The sequence below is a fragment of the Carlito syrichta genome, unplaced genomic scaffold, assembly GCF_000164805.1.
Source record: "Carlito syrichta isolate Samal-C Ts95f unplaced genomic scaffold, Tarsius_syrichta-2.0.1 Scaffold305809, whole genome shotgun sequence".
Lineage (NCBI taxonomy): Eukaryota > Metazoa > Chordata > Mammalia > Primates > Tarsiidae > Carlito > Carlito syrichta.
Window position 1 is genome coordinate 562,998 of NW_007249905.1, and position 15,009 is coordinate 578,006.

Consider the following 15,009-nt stretch of genomic DNA (forward strand, 5'->3'; position numbering starts at 1 on the left):
CCACAATGAAGGATCTACACAGAAGAATGCCATCTGATTTTACTGGTGTTAAATGATTTCAATGGTAAGATCATACTGTACCATTAAAAACCGACTAGCTTGAAAACACATTCACTTCTTGAATGATAACACCCCACAACCATGTCAACCTAGGAAAATGAGTTTTTACATCTGAATTCTAATGGTATAGCCCCACTACGTTCTTATATTCAAGTATTTTACTCCTAGAACAGTTCATGGAAAGTGGACTATAAAAAACCTGGCTTATAACATTTTAACTGACCAGTGCCATTTTATCTTTCTATTTATGGGAACCAACTGAGGTAAAATAAATAATAGAAAATCATGTGTTAAAAGAGATTCGATAGTTAGCTATTATATTTTATTTCCCCATGTTATCTTTTTCTTTGTACTTCATGGACACATAAGAGTGAACTCTATTTGATTCTCTGTAAATGCCACAGCTCAGCATTAAAAAAATTAAAACGTGAAAATTTGTACAAACTTTTCAAATCTTTGGAGAAAACACAGGGCATAGCTATATATGTGTGTGTTTGCCTGCCTGTGTGTTTATATAGAGAGAAATAAGACAGAATATAACTGATCTCATAAATACATTTTCTGGGAGTAATTCACAAATAAGTAATCATGATTTTGACTTCCTAATATTCATAGTACATGAATATTGACTCATAGAAACTATATTCATAATTCATAGAATTAATAAATTTCTAGGTAGCAATGATATTTTTCAGTAAAATTTCTTCATCTTTAACTGTATGTTATTAAGTACAGAAACATAGTAGTCATCTGGGCATGGTGGTTCACACTTGTAATCCCAGCACTTTGGGAGGCTGAGGTGAGCAGCATGCTTGAATCGAGGAGTTTGAGACCAGACTGGGCAACATAGCGAAAACTTGTCTCTACAAAAATTGCAAAAATTAGCTGGATATGGTGTGTAGTTCCAGCTACTCAAGAGGCTGAGGTGTAAGTATTGCTTGAGCCTAGCAGGTCAGGCTGCGGTAAGCCATTATTGTGCTACCGCATTCTAGCCTGGGTGACAGAATAAGACCCTGACTCAAAAGACAGACAGAGAGAGAGAGAGAGAGAGAGAGAGAGAGAGAGAGAGAGACATTTAGTAGTCTTTCTCTGAAGCAGAAAAAAACAATTAAGCTTGTTAGATGACTGCTGCATATTGACATATTGGGATATTGGGTAGTTTTTCATACTGGTCATACTGTTCACATTTCAGATGTTTAAAACTCCCTGAAGGACTTTGAAGCATTGCCTTGTACTGTAGGGATATTAACTTGGGTAACTTAGAGTGCAAATGGGACACAGAAAGTGAGCTGTAACACAGGTTTGGAGGACAAGAGTCCTGGGATCCCGGTTATGTTGCTTGTATGCAGAATATGTGACTAAATGGGCTGATGAGGAACTCTCCCAAGGAGAAGGTGAATGATTACTTATATTGGTCTTTGGCATCTTGTTAACCTTTACCATTCTCCATTTCCATCTTTCTCTAAATGTGCTTTATTTTTTTAACAACTCTGGGTGATTCTGTCATCTATGTGTGGGTATCCTCTCCTATAATTTGAAAGTCCCTTAAAGCTGGAGATCATTCTTATTTATTTTGGAGGAATTCGTTTTATATCTGAATAAATTAAATAACGGCATTATGAAGACTTTACTCTGGCATGATGGGTGAAATTACTGATCAAGGATAGAAAAAATAGAATTGAAACATTTTAAGAGAAAGAAAAATTAAAGATAGCATAAAGAAAGAAAAGAAAAATCTAAAAACAGATTGTATACACTTCATGACACATAAGAATTATATATCATGTCTGATATAACCACTTAATACATCTAGCAGAAGACCTAGAAAGTTTAATTTCCTAGCAAGTATCTGCAGTTTTTAATGCAAGGTCAGTAGTACACTGACATTCCTTAATTGAATGAGTGTGACAGACTAGCATTGGGAGGATTAGCTCTAAATCAAGTCTGTCTGGGTTCAGCATTCAAGCAGTAATCCATCTCAAGTCTTTAGGATTCCTCGTGATTTTCTCAGGAGTGAAAAGCAAATGTAGATAAAAATCCTGGTGGAAAACATTAATATACACTTCTATAGAATCCCAAAAAGGTGAATATTGATTGATATTCACTCGAGGAAATATTCTACATTTCTACATATGATAGAATCAAAGAAAGCACCCAATTTTAGGGAGGATATAATAATCAAAGGACATACTTTCCAAGTGACTGAATGAAGGCTGTACTCTTCATACTTCGTACATACACTGCAGACCATATATACAGTACATGAACACAAAGTTCACCAAACGAAGAACATGCTCACCTGGGCAGAGAGCAATATTACAAGGCTTATGATGGGTCTCAGGTCCTTCACACGGCCTTCCTCCGTACTGAGGAGGTGTGCACGACCTTGTTCTTGTTCTTTGGCCTCGGCCACATGTAAATGAACATAAACTCCATGGTGACCATTCCTCCCAAACTCCATGTACTGTAATAAAGCAAAGAAGCTTCAACAACAAAAGCAGAGTGATAAAGTCAAGTATTTTTTTCTTTATAATTAAGAAACAAATCTCATTAAACAGCCACATATGAGGATATTTTAAAAACTCAGCTGAGGTAACAGTCTTATTTGCCATAAAATGCAAATGTTAACTCAAAAGTTCATTAAAATAATGGAAAACTACATTGCTTTTTTGCTGCATTTGAACAGTTATTTATGTCATACACTTTAAACTTTTCTTTATGTTCAATGGAAATGCACATCTCTCCCTCATGGCAAAATATTCATGAGTTATTTTTAAGTCAAAGTAATATTAACTAGTAGTATAGGAAACTAAATTTCTCATAACAGATATAATCTTTTGTAGTTAAATTTGCATTTAATTAGCTAGGAGCCAACTTAATTCTTTTAACACTTGCAACGTTTCAGTATTAAAGATTTTTATGAGGAGAGAAAATGAAGAAAAATCTGAAAATGGATGGTGCACATTTTAAACAATTTTAATCTCATATTTAGAAAATAAACATATTTTTCATTAAAATTGAGTTTACAGTCACCATCTTTTGAATAAGAAAGAAATTTCAAGCAGAGTATCTACTCGCATAAGACATTCCTCTTTTTCTCATTTCAAAATGAGTGGCAAAAATGATCATCTCTTTCAATGGCTATGAAACCATAACATGCATTTCCACCTCCAACCACTTCATGGAACTGAAAATCTTCCTAACTAATATAAATTTTTAAAGAAAACAATAATTATGCCTAACATAACTACAGATCTATTAATGCTTCAAATCTATCACTATAGTGGATGTAACCTTGATCAAAGATAATATAATTTGTGTTTCTTCATCATATCTTCTGTGAATACATATTTTTACTTTTACAAAAGACCATCAGGTCTCAAAGTTTAGATGCCTTCCTGCCTAGTAGACTCACCACTCTCATCCCAGTTCTTAATATTTGAGACAATTAGTAATAGCACCCCATGAATAATACAAATAAAAGGAAATCAGAAAAAAAAATATGCTCTTTAATTCAAAAACTCTTGATGCCGCACCTCTGGTCTTACTATGCTCTTAGAAGTTCAGATGCTTGATGCAAAGTGAGTAGAGAGTGTAGAAATTTATAGTAGAAAATAGCAAAAAAAAAACCTCAAAGACTCAAAAACCTCATTTTCTCTTCAATATTGGTATCAATAAGCAGAGTCCATGTAAAGTAACAAAGAAATTCCTAATATAGAGGAGTTATGCGAGTAGATACATTATATCTAGAATCTTCTCCATGTATATGTTGACCAAGTTGTTACTTTAGAAACATGTTCACGATACCTTAGTTGTGAGTTCTCCTATTCTATTTATGTTATTTAGTTACCTCAACTCGTTGTAAAAATTATGTTCCATATTGGAAAAATTAGCCAAGTTTCAACAATATTCAATGAAAATCTTTTTATGATTCTAAGAAACTTGTTTTTTAATATACTATATAGAAAAAGTGAGAGAAATTAATATATTGTAATTTTTCTTATAAAAGTTTGGGAAAACAAAAGTCAATTTATAGTCATTGATTTAAGAATAAATCAATATATTTAGCTCTAAAGGAAGCTATATATATGTGTTTATATGCACATATATAAGTATACATATATGTATATATGATCAATTACAGCAAGATATTTAAAAAGTAATTTAGATGAGTATGTTCTTTATATAACTGTATTTTTATAGTTTTTTTCATTTATTTACAATTACTAATATTTATCTATTTAAAAACATCATTTTCTCCCACTATTTTCTATATATGATGCTAGTGATTTGTATGATACCCATATTACTGCTTCTGTTCATTCTTCCTTCTATCAAATTATACTGCTCTATATGCATTGCACAACTGCAGGAAAAAAAGCTGCTAAATTGGCAGATTTTTCTCCATGAACCTCAAAAAATGTTGATTAACCTTGATGGCTTAGTCAAATTATAAAATTGGAGTCCTAAGAAAATTAATGTTACTTAATGCCTTCTAACAGTCTCCATGATTACATAGTAAAAATTCATTACTCATTCATATTATTTTTTAAAAGTTATTTGTTCATTTGAAAAGGATACACATTATTAACATCGTTACTTTAGATAGCATTGAATTAGTAGAAAATTAAAGCACATACCTTATAATGTTTATAGCTGCTATTCATAAGATTAATGTTAAAGATTAGACATTTTATTTTAATGGAAAATTGTTATATATATATATTTGATTTTGCAGTAAGATTTAAAAATTTGTAAATAATCTGGTCCTTTTAAAATGACACATAAAACCAATACATTTAAATCAAATTTATCAATTTTTATACCATTCTTCCTTTGCTTAGACACTAATTTTATTATTATATTTATTTTTGTGCTAAATAGAAATGAAATAAAGGACACAATATATGAAATATATTATCACCATATTTGAAATAAACATATATAAATTTTCTTATGATTTAGATTGGGCTGTATATAAAATAATTCTTTTAAGTAAAAGGTTGTGGTTTTTTAAAAGAAATAAATGAATATGACAACGGTGACATTTATTTAAAAATTCTCTGACCATCTTATAGCTTACAGGAACTTCTACAGGATTAGAATACATAAAGTGCACCAGTGGTTCCCAACTACGGGCCATTCTGCCCCCCAGGGGATGTTTGGCAATGCCAGGAGACATTACTGCTTGTCACATCTTGGGAGAAGGAGAGAAGCTAGTGGCATCTGGTGAGTAAAGACCAGGGATGCTGCCAAACGTTGCAAAATGCACAGGGTGGTCCCACGACAAAGATTTATTGGGGTCAAAATGTGAACAGTGAAGATGTAGAGAAACCCCAGACTAGACTATAGAGCTGTAATTCACTCAGGATAGTAAGTATACTATTGAATATAGCTCTCCACTTTTCTCAGTTTACTTTCTGTTCGTGCCCGTAGTTTCCTCTTCAGTAAGACTTTTTGAAGAGAGTATAACACAAAAACCAAAATTTTGCTAAAGGCTGAATATCTTAGGATCCTATTAGAAGTAACACATTATTGCACAATTTATTTATTTATATTTTTAAGAACCCTTCTTTTGGAAATTGAATATGGGTGAACGGTAACTAATTTATAATAATATTCATTAGCCTTTTATAGTGCAAATAAATACAAGCTCTAATTCTATTATTCCATGTATTTTGTGGAAAGTGAGTTTAATGTTCAATTTGTCCATTTCTTTTGTCGTTGTCATCAGTTAAATGCAAAATACATTTGAATGTTCACAATGTGACAAATTAGTTACTTATTTCTGAGCTAATTTCCATGGAAATTTATTATGTTAGGAAGATTATTACACTCTTTAAAGACTATTTTAAATTTTAAATTCACCTTTTATCATTGTTTTGGGGATATATTCAACTGAAGAGAGTATATATTTACCAGGATGGCCAATAACTAAACAATATATAAAACACAAAATATTTCATAACAAATATGATAATCACAGGAAATAAGTCCCAATTTCCTAAAATGGGACACATTTTACACTTTGAAGTTGCTAAATTATTTTTCCTGTTTGAAAAATTTTAAAAAATCAACAAAACTCTTTTCATTCTCCTTAACTCAACACTCTAAATTACAACAATGAGCAAGAAAGAAACTTTTCTTATCAACAGTACTATTTAACCAAATTTAGAAAAACATAAACTTTGCATATATGATGGTGAAGAGGAACTATTAAGTAGTATGCACTTGCAGGTGTAGGGGTAAGAGGTTTAAGATACCAAGGAGAACTTTATGATTATACACTATGATTCCATTTTCTGGACATAAGATAGAGTGAAAGAGAGGGTGTGGCAGTTCTGCCAGGAGAAGCACTCTGGTTGCACCACAGATGTTCTTGATGCCCAGGGAAGGCTTTAATCCATGGCCTCTAGCAGAAGGATGGTGATGCCCATATGTCAACCTTGCGAATGTGCAGAACTGGGAACTGAGTAGGTACTGAGTGGAGAATTGTGGAGAACAACTCAGGGTTCATTCAGACTCACATCTGGTGGCCCACTTGCCATAAGACTCTATCCTTGTTTTCTGAAAGGATCTTCACTCAAATAGATGCTAATGAAATAAGTTTCTATATCAAGGGCAATTCTCTACTGACACTTTCCTCATTGTCCACATCAGGAAACTTGATCCTGGAACCCCTTTTTTAAGTTCTGTGTGTTGGGACCAGCCTCAAGTATTCTCTCAGACAACCTGCTCTACCCACACCCAGATGAAAACCCACAAGCATTTACACTTGTGGTCTGAAGAGTTCATTTCTAAAACTTGCTGGTCAATGGACACATCATTGCAGTTAGATAGGTCAAAAGATCCATTGTACAGCATGGTAACTGTAGTTAGTGATGATCTATCGTATTCTGGAAAAATGTGAAGAGAGCGGGTATAAATGCTCTCACCACAAAAACAACTATGTTAAGAAAATGCACATGTTAATTAGCTAGATTTAACTACTCCACAATGCGTATATGATGGGGGACCCCGCAAAAAGAGAATAATCTTTTTTGGAGGGTGAGCCCCTTGTAGCACACTCAACAGTTTTTTCTCTGGATCAAACAGTCAACCACAGTTTTTATCTGGAAGTTTTGAAAAGATTGTGTCAAAAATCGTGGAAAAACGTCCTGAGATGTGGCAAACAGGTGACTGGTTCTTCCATCACGAAAATGCACTCATGCTGAGTGTTCAGCGGTTTTTGGCCAAAAGTGACATGGCCCCTGCACCTCACCCTCCCTATTCACCGGATCTCACCCTGAGTGACTTTTTTGTTTGTTTGTTTCCCCAGATAAAAATGTCCTCAAAGGGGAATGTGTTGTTGTTGTGGAAAAGGTGAAACAAAAAATGGAAGAAACACAAAAGGCATCAAAATTGCCAAGTTCAAAAACTGTTTTGAGCAGTGGAAAAAGCATCTCAATAGTTGTATTCCATGAAATAGACAGTACTTTGAAGATGACTGAAGTTTTAAAAATGTAAAAATAAATACACAATTTTAATAAACGAATTTTGTGGGGTTTTTTTTGGGGGGTCCCCCCTTGTATACCTCAAGACATTATGTTGTACAAGATAAAAACATTCCATATTTTCTGTAAATTAAATAGTAAATTTAAAAATAAAACAAACTCCAAGGCTTCTTACATCTCCTTGTTTTCCTTTTGCTGCCTGATGTACCTAGACTCTGTTTGCCCTATGATGTCTGTTTTGCCGTGTTCTTTTTCCATATCATTGCTTCTTCCATTTTTTCCTATGAATCTTTTTATGTTTCACTTCATGTTCTTTCTCAGCTAGTCTGATTCCCACTGATCTGCACTGATTTCTTTTCTTGTATTCCCTGGCAATTATTGCTGTTTTCCTGCTAGCTCTGTCTTCCCCTACTCACCGTCCTCCGCTCTCTGCCCTGTTTAGCTTTTAATTTCACCTTCTTCTATAATTTTGTTAGCTCCCGATTCTGCTCTACAGGGATCTCCACCTCATGGCATCATTCGTCCTCTACCTTCTGCCCACCACTTTTTTTTTACCTTTTATTTCCTCCACACTGTCTTTTCAAAATTGTGATTAAAAAACCACGTAATGCAAAATTTACCATCTAAACCATTTTCAGTGTGCAAACTCAGCAGTGTAAATTATCTTCCTATTGTTGTGAAGCAAATCTTCAGAACTTCTTCATCTTGAAAATCTGAAACTCTACACCCATGAACAACAACTCCTCCACTCTGTCTTTTAACAAATTCCCTCTGCTTATTCTGCTAGAAAATTGAGATTATCCCTGCCCTCACCCATGTCACCCACTCTTCTACCTTCTGCCTTTAGCAACTGCAGAATCAGCCATCTCTAGAAATGGAACTCACCAAGATTTAACTGCTAAATGCAAATTAGCAGATGACAGGTTGCTGTAGGCCTGTTCCTTTATTCCCACCCCCTTTTAGGGGCTCTGGTAAGGCTCTGAAGGAAAGGTCAGAGTCAACTGCAGTCATCAATATGTTTGCAGTCAACGTTTACCAAATAACTAGATGAAAACATAAACCTGAAAATTCACAGCATCATGTGCTTTGGAATTCTGGAAAGAAAGTCTAGACTCCTATCAGTACTTATTTTTACATGAAAGTCAGTGATCTGAGAGGGCATCATGTCTATAATATGTGCGTGTGCATTAAGTGAAAAACAAAATGTTGATGAAACAAAAAATCGGACTCTAGGTGGGCATGTTGTTATGCTATGCTCCACTTAACATTAAAGATCTCTCTCTCTCTCTCTCTTTCTTCCTTTTCATTAATGACTTTAAGTTTACAGAGCAGAGGATGGCTCTTATGAGTTACTTAAACAGAAAGCTAAACAGAAAGTAATTTGTCAGGGACACTGTTTCCCCGACAGGGTCAGAGAAGTGGTAGGAAAACTGCTGACTGTCTGAATGACTATGTCAACCACTGCCTTAAACAATGGATACACAATCTACTTCTAGCATGCTGGTAAATTACATTTTTTCCTAAAACATTCAGTTGACCAGTTTCACCATCTAGATTACAGGAAAGATATTTGAACCTGAAATACTATGCAAAGCAGATACAGAAATCTGAAGCTGATACTTGAAGTGAGTCATTTCTGTAATTTCTTGACTGCTCTGAAAGTAGAAATCATCACATCATAAAATATCACCGTTGAAAAAGAATTATACTTATCCACTCTAAGTAAAATGTCTATACCCAATTCATGTGAAAACAACAAATCGTTCCAAATGCGTAGCATGACACAATTCAATAAAATCCACAGTTGTAGTTGCTGCTAACACTACCTGGACAGAGGGCAGTGTTATTGCAAACCCTTGATTCTCTTAATGGGCCGCTGCAGTGTGTCCCGTAAGGTGATACACAAGTTCTGGTTCGCACCTGCGACCCTTGACCACAAGTAACTGAGCATGTGCTCCACTGGGACCACTCTTCCACACCAGATTCACCTGCGTGCAAGATAACAAATAAACATGAAATACTGGTTTCAATATTCATCCAGCAAGCATCATACCAAATGGACATCATGGCATGCAAGAATAATTTAAATGTAAAAGTATGACATTGCATCAAAAGGCACATGAAGACATTTCAGAGAAAAATAAATTTAAAGAGAGATGTATACAATGTTGAAGCAAAGATCAAGTTGTGCCATAACCTTATCAGCAAACCACTCTTCACAAAGTTACACAGAGCTAGGGACACTGTGAAGGTTTAGTCAGCATTTTTCAGTAAAAATAATTGTTGAAGTGGCTCTCTTCAAGTCAATCTGATACTTTCATACTATGATGAGAAAAGAGGCAAAATGTATTCCTCAGCTTCATCAATAGCTTTGGTAAGAAGGAATATATTGATGTTGCTTCCCTCATTTTTTATTGCAAAATCACCCCTTCTACTGCCTCACAAGGTAGGGGACTGAAAGTTTGGGCACAACTAATTTTTATTGTGTTGAGCACTGACCCTGACATATAGTTTATTCCTAGGGCAATTCCTACTTTTTCATCGTATGACAGCTATTTATTTTGTGGCAATTTATTAAAATCCTTTCACAATTTCACCATGATCTGGTAGTTATTTTTTACTCAAAATGAAGAAAGTTCCTCTATCATTTGTATTGATTTAATATGGAACTAAAATTTATTCAAAATAGGGCTCTAAAATGCCATTGAGTTTCTGAACTCATTAATTTTCTTGGAGTCAGCATTACACTGAAACTACATCTAATTTCTATTATTATCTACAGTAATGTCCCAAGGACGCTTAAAGTACAAAATGTCTAAGACCTTGTAGTAGGCTTCCAATTCTATCCTGTCATCCTGTTCAGGACAAATTTAAAAAACTGATGTGAAAATTTGCAGTTGCTTTTCTCCAGATTCAAACTAGGTAATTTATTTACCTGCGAGCAGTAACTATTTTTGGTGAACCATTAAGTTGCTGAGAAAGTTTACAGGTAAAGCGTTTCTAAAAACTTTGCACCAGTGATTAGATAGATCAGAGTAATTTAACTGTATATTATAGATTCTGTTTAAAATTTGCCTTTGGAATGAATTCAAAGGATACAATATGCTAATTTGATTGTCTATTTGTCCATCTTTTTTTGGAGCCTTGGTGAATGATTTAGAAATTATTTGTAGTGCTCCTCAAAGCAGCTGATTCACAACCTGGTGCCCAAGGACAGAAGGAGTTTGAGCCAGAAGGTAACTCAACACAGAGATTTCTTTAGTGGGATATTTGTTCTAAATAAAAATGTCAGCTGCAATAAAACAAGTGTTTGATGAAGTGATTGATTATACATTCAGATGTAAACTGATAAGCAGTTTTCAACAGAGGGGCCATAACGACCAGTGATCAGACAAGCTCTGGTCCACTGAGCAGCCCTGAGAAGCACTGTCAGGAAGTACTTGCTCTTGTGTTGGTCTGTAATAACACCCAGAGGCATCCCTGCTAATGGACTTATAACTGGATATATATTGTAAGGAAACAGACAATGGTGACTAGGATGAGAGTGCACTAAAGAGGACTATTTTACAGTGGTGTGATCAGTATTTGCCTTGAAAGTACTCTATAGATTGCTCTTGCTTATTTCACGTTTTTTTTAACCTTCACAAATTTATGTATGCTTCCTAAAAAGTCCTTAGATGATAATATTTAAAGATATGGCTCGTAATTTGTTCTTTTTCATTAAAGAATTTTCTATTAAGATTGAAAATCACTATTCTGTAAATCAAATAATATGACAATGGTTAAAAAATATCCAGACTTATATGTATATATATGCACATATATTTAGCGATGAAAAATTTAAGCTTAACGTTATGGAAAATATGCAAAATTTTAAATGATAATCCAACCTGTTTGTGATGAGATTAAGTGAAGTATAAATATTATGGTTGCTTGTTACTAATCAGGAGCCAGAAAATCATGAACAAAGTTAATTCTGTAAGTGAAATGACAAAGGTTATGAATCGAATTAGTTCTATTTTGCCAAAAGAGTTGTCCGTCTCTTTCTCTTTGCATTGTTATAATGACAGAAAAACATAATTTAGTTAAACTGAACAATGAAGCAGGATCCAGGCCGACTTCCAAATTATTTTTGTACAAAGACTTAAATATGGGGGTTGCTTCTGAATGTGGGACACTGTGATGATGTGGAACAGTGGACAGTGGGTCCTGGACTGGGAGAGTTTGCTCATGAGTGCTCAGAACTGTCATCCTCCACTCTCCCTCAAATGGACGACTCATTTTGTTGATCAAATAGAAAATAAATAAATAAATAAAACATATATCGGCTTTCCAATCAGGAATCAAATGTTGCCACTAACATAGTGGACTACCTACCAAGTGATCCTGTTACAAGTTCTATAATTTTCATTTCATTTCTCTTAAATGCATCTCACTTCCGGGCTGTCACTTCCTCACTTATCAAGGTGTAAAGACCATTCTAGTCAAGCACGTTGGGCCATTGTGAGAGTAACTACTATACTTTATAAGAAAGATATTTAAAAATACTCAATGTTACTGAAATTTTAGAGCAGAACACAAGGTATCCTATTTTTAATCTATGTATCTTTGGAGATAGCACAAACTAAACCGGTACCTCAACACTAAGCCACTGTTAAGGCTCGTTAGCCTGGCATAAAACACAAAGGGACACTGAAAAAGCATTGCAGTTGAAGTCAGAAGTCCTGCATTTGATGAAAAACTACAGAATAACAGCTCTGTGACCTTCAGAAAGTCACTTCATTTCCTTGAAGCTCTTCAGTAAAATGAGTAATATATTTACCTTGAAATCTGCGAGGATTGAGTGAGATAATGTGTGAGTGCATTTTAAGTTATGAACAAAATATTAATAAAAATTTTGCTAGTATGTTAAAGTCATGAAATTAGATATGCACTTTTAATTTTATTTTGAAGTTTTAGATAACATGCTATAGATTCCTAATGCAGGCTATTTTCCTCTATTTAATAAAAGACTACTTTTCTAAGCATGTTTATAAATTCATTTGATAACTATGATGTGCTAAAAGCATCAGTACGTGTAATTAAGGTGTCATAAGTCATATTGTTGGCACTTAATTTAGATGTCTATATCAAATACCTATTCGACATCATATGACTTTATTTCCTTTCCCTTAGCCATAAATACATATTATGTCTTAGGCAATTAGAACATCATCTTTGTGTTCAGTCTAGCTTATTTCAATTATTGGGCTGCTCAAAATAATCAAGTTACTTTGATAAAGCAATGCTACTTTATCAAATGTTACTCTTTTTTAAAAAGTCCACTCATTTTATTACTCTTTAGAAAGCTTGTTTTTAATTACAGTGCTCTCCTGATCTTATTGATTGAAGATCAAATTATTCATTTTGTGAAGTAATTCTTAAATTATAAAGTGTGTTAGATTTTACTTCCCCCCCATGATTAATATAACAAATATTGTCTCTTAGTATAATGTGATTGCACTTCCTTTGCCTTCTTTGTCCTTAAGATACTATTAGCAAAAATTAAAAATTATTTATATGTAACTCATTTTTTGTTTGAAGGACAAATAGAGATACATTTTATAAATAAAACATAATTTCATAGTGTGACACTTACCTGTACTTATTCAGACTACCTTAACACTTAAAGAAAACATAATCACCATTTTTTGGTTAAGCATTGGCCAGACCACATGGCTCTTTGAGCTATAGCCACTATACTTCCTAGATTTGGTCCCCTTCCCTACCTTGGAGAGGTGAGTCTCCTCTCTCTCTCTCTCTCTCTCTCTAATTTACTTTCTAAACAAACTATACTTTCCAATTCAAAAAAGAAAAAAGAAAACATAATCTAGGAAAATATTTAAGGGGAAAAAAACCTCTCTTTTTAGCTTTCTAATTTCCATCTGTCATATTATAAGTTTTCAGAATTACTTTAAATAATGTAGTATTTTTTCTTAATAAGTATTCAATAATTTAATTTTAAAGTTTGATATATGTACTTATATCTACCTCTATTATCTTTGGCTTAAAATGAAACAATACATGTTTACTATTGATCAATTCAAGCATTCAATCAATATTTTCAGAACTTTAATTTTTTTTTTTTTTTTTTGAGTTGGAGTCTCACTTTGTCACCCAGACTGAAGTGCAGTGGCTGCTCCCGGCCACCACAGCCTCGACCTGCTGGGCTTCGGCGATCTACCACGCCCGGCTAATTTTTTTATTTATTGTAGAGATGAGGTCTCGCCAAGTTGCCCAGGTGGGTCTCGAACCTGCAGGCCCAGGCAATTCACTCACCTCAGCCTCCCAAGGCGCGGGATTTGAGATTACAGGCTGTGTCACCGAGCCTGTCTCAGAACTTTAATTTTTAAGTTCATTGCATTTTCTGAATTATTGTCAACAATTTGGAAAAATATTTTTAAAGTTCCTCATGAATATATTTGATAAATACTCCATCTACTTTACCAAATCACATGTTACTATTGATTACATATAAAACAATAGCTGAAAAGTGAGTAGATTTTAAAACTGAAATTAGTAATTCCTCACTAAGAAAACACAATGTTCCTTGAGAGCTGAATTTACAAAAAGGGTTTTGGCTGAAAATTATAAATTTTCTTGGTATATGACACAGGCAAATTAAAACACTGAATCTGTACAAAAATTCAGTGGCCCAAATTACATAATATTTATGCATAAACTCTAATTTCATTACACTATTGGAAATTTAAAACTGTGATTCTCCATTTATTGACCCCAATTTTTAGGATATCAGTCAACCAATGCCATCCAACTCTTTTGCACAGAGAAAGGACTTCTCTCATCTTACAGAAATGCTCCCAGGAGACAACACCAATGATGCTGAGTACACAGACCATACTGTGTGCATCTATTTAATGCCAAACATCCCCTACTCTTTGCTCAATGGTTGAGACATTTTGCTCCCTGTAAAGGAGAAAAATGCATCCAGCAATTGGGAAATTTGTCTGAATCTGTTTAATGCACTTTTGGACTTGTTCAAGCAAATAGTAAAAATAAAAATCACCTTTTCTTAAATAAGAAGGTGCACAAAAAGCAATCCAAATAAGCATGTTTTCTTCATTCCTGGATTTGGTTGCAACATATATCTCTAAATATCTAAAAATATATTTTTATATAATTTATTCTAAACATCCTATTCTGAGAACCTGACCTACTTGCAACTAACATTAAAAGTCTTCTACTCATCCATTGCCAAGAGCACAGCTCATTAGCAATATTTGCACTTTTATGTTGTAGAGGCAAATCTAGTGTTCTAAATAAATATTCTCCTAAGAACATGTGAACTGAAGGAAATATTCTCTGAAGGAACTTCATCAAAATCAATCTGAATGTCATGTCAAAGAGTTGGTCAAGTACTTGAAACATTTATTAATGGTAAAAGACTGAAATGTGT

The 15,009-nt window shown here is 34.0% G+C and overlaps 1 protein-coding gene across 3 annotated transcripts in view; it reads right to left on the reverse strand.

Annotated features, from left to right (window-relative positions):
• The window catches only part of ADGRB3 (adhesion G protein-coupled receptor B3), a 731,019-nt gene that overhangs the window by 427,494 nt on the left and 288,516 nt on the right, over positions 1-15,009 (reverse strand). For all 3 annotated transcript variants that reach the window (XM_008062740.2, XM_008062741.2, XM_008062739.2), the window contains 2 exons: positions 9,380-9,541; positions 2,360-2,524 (listed from right to left, as the gene is read on the reverse strand). In XM_008062740.2, the coding sequence (XP_008060931.1) occupies positions 2,360-2,524; positions 9,380-9,541 (327 nt within the window). The remainder of the gene's footprint in view (positions 1-2,359; positions 2,525-9,379; positions 9,542-15,009) is intronic.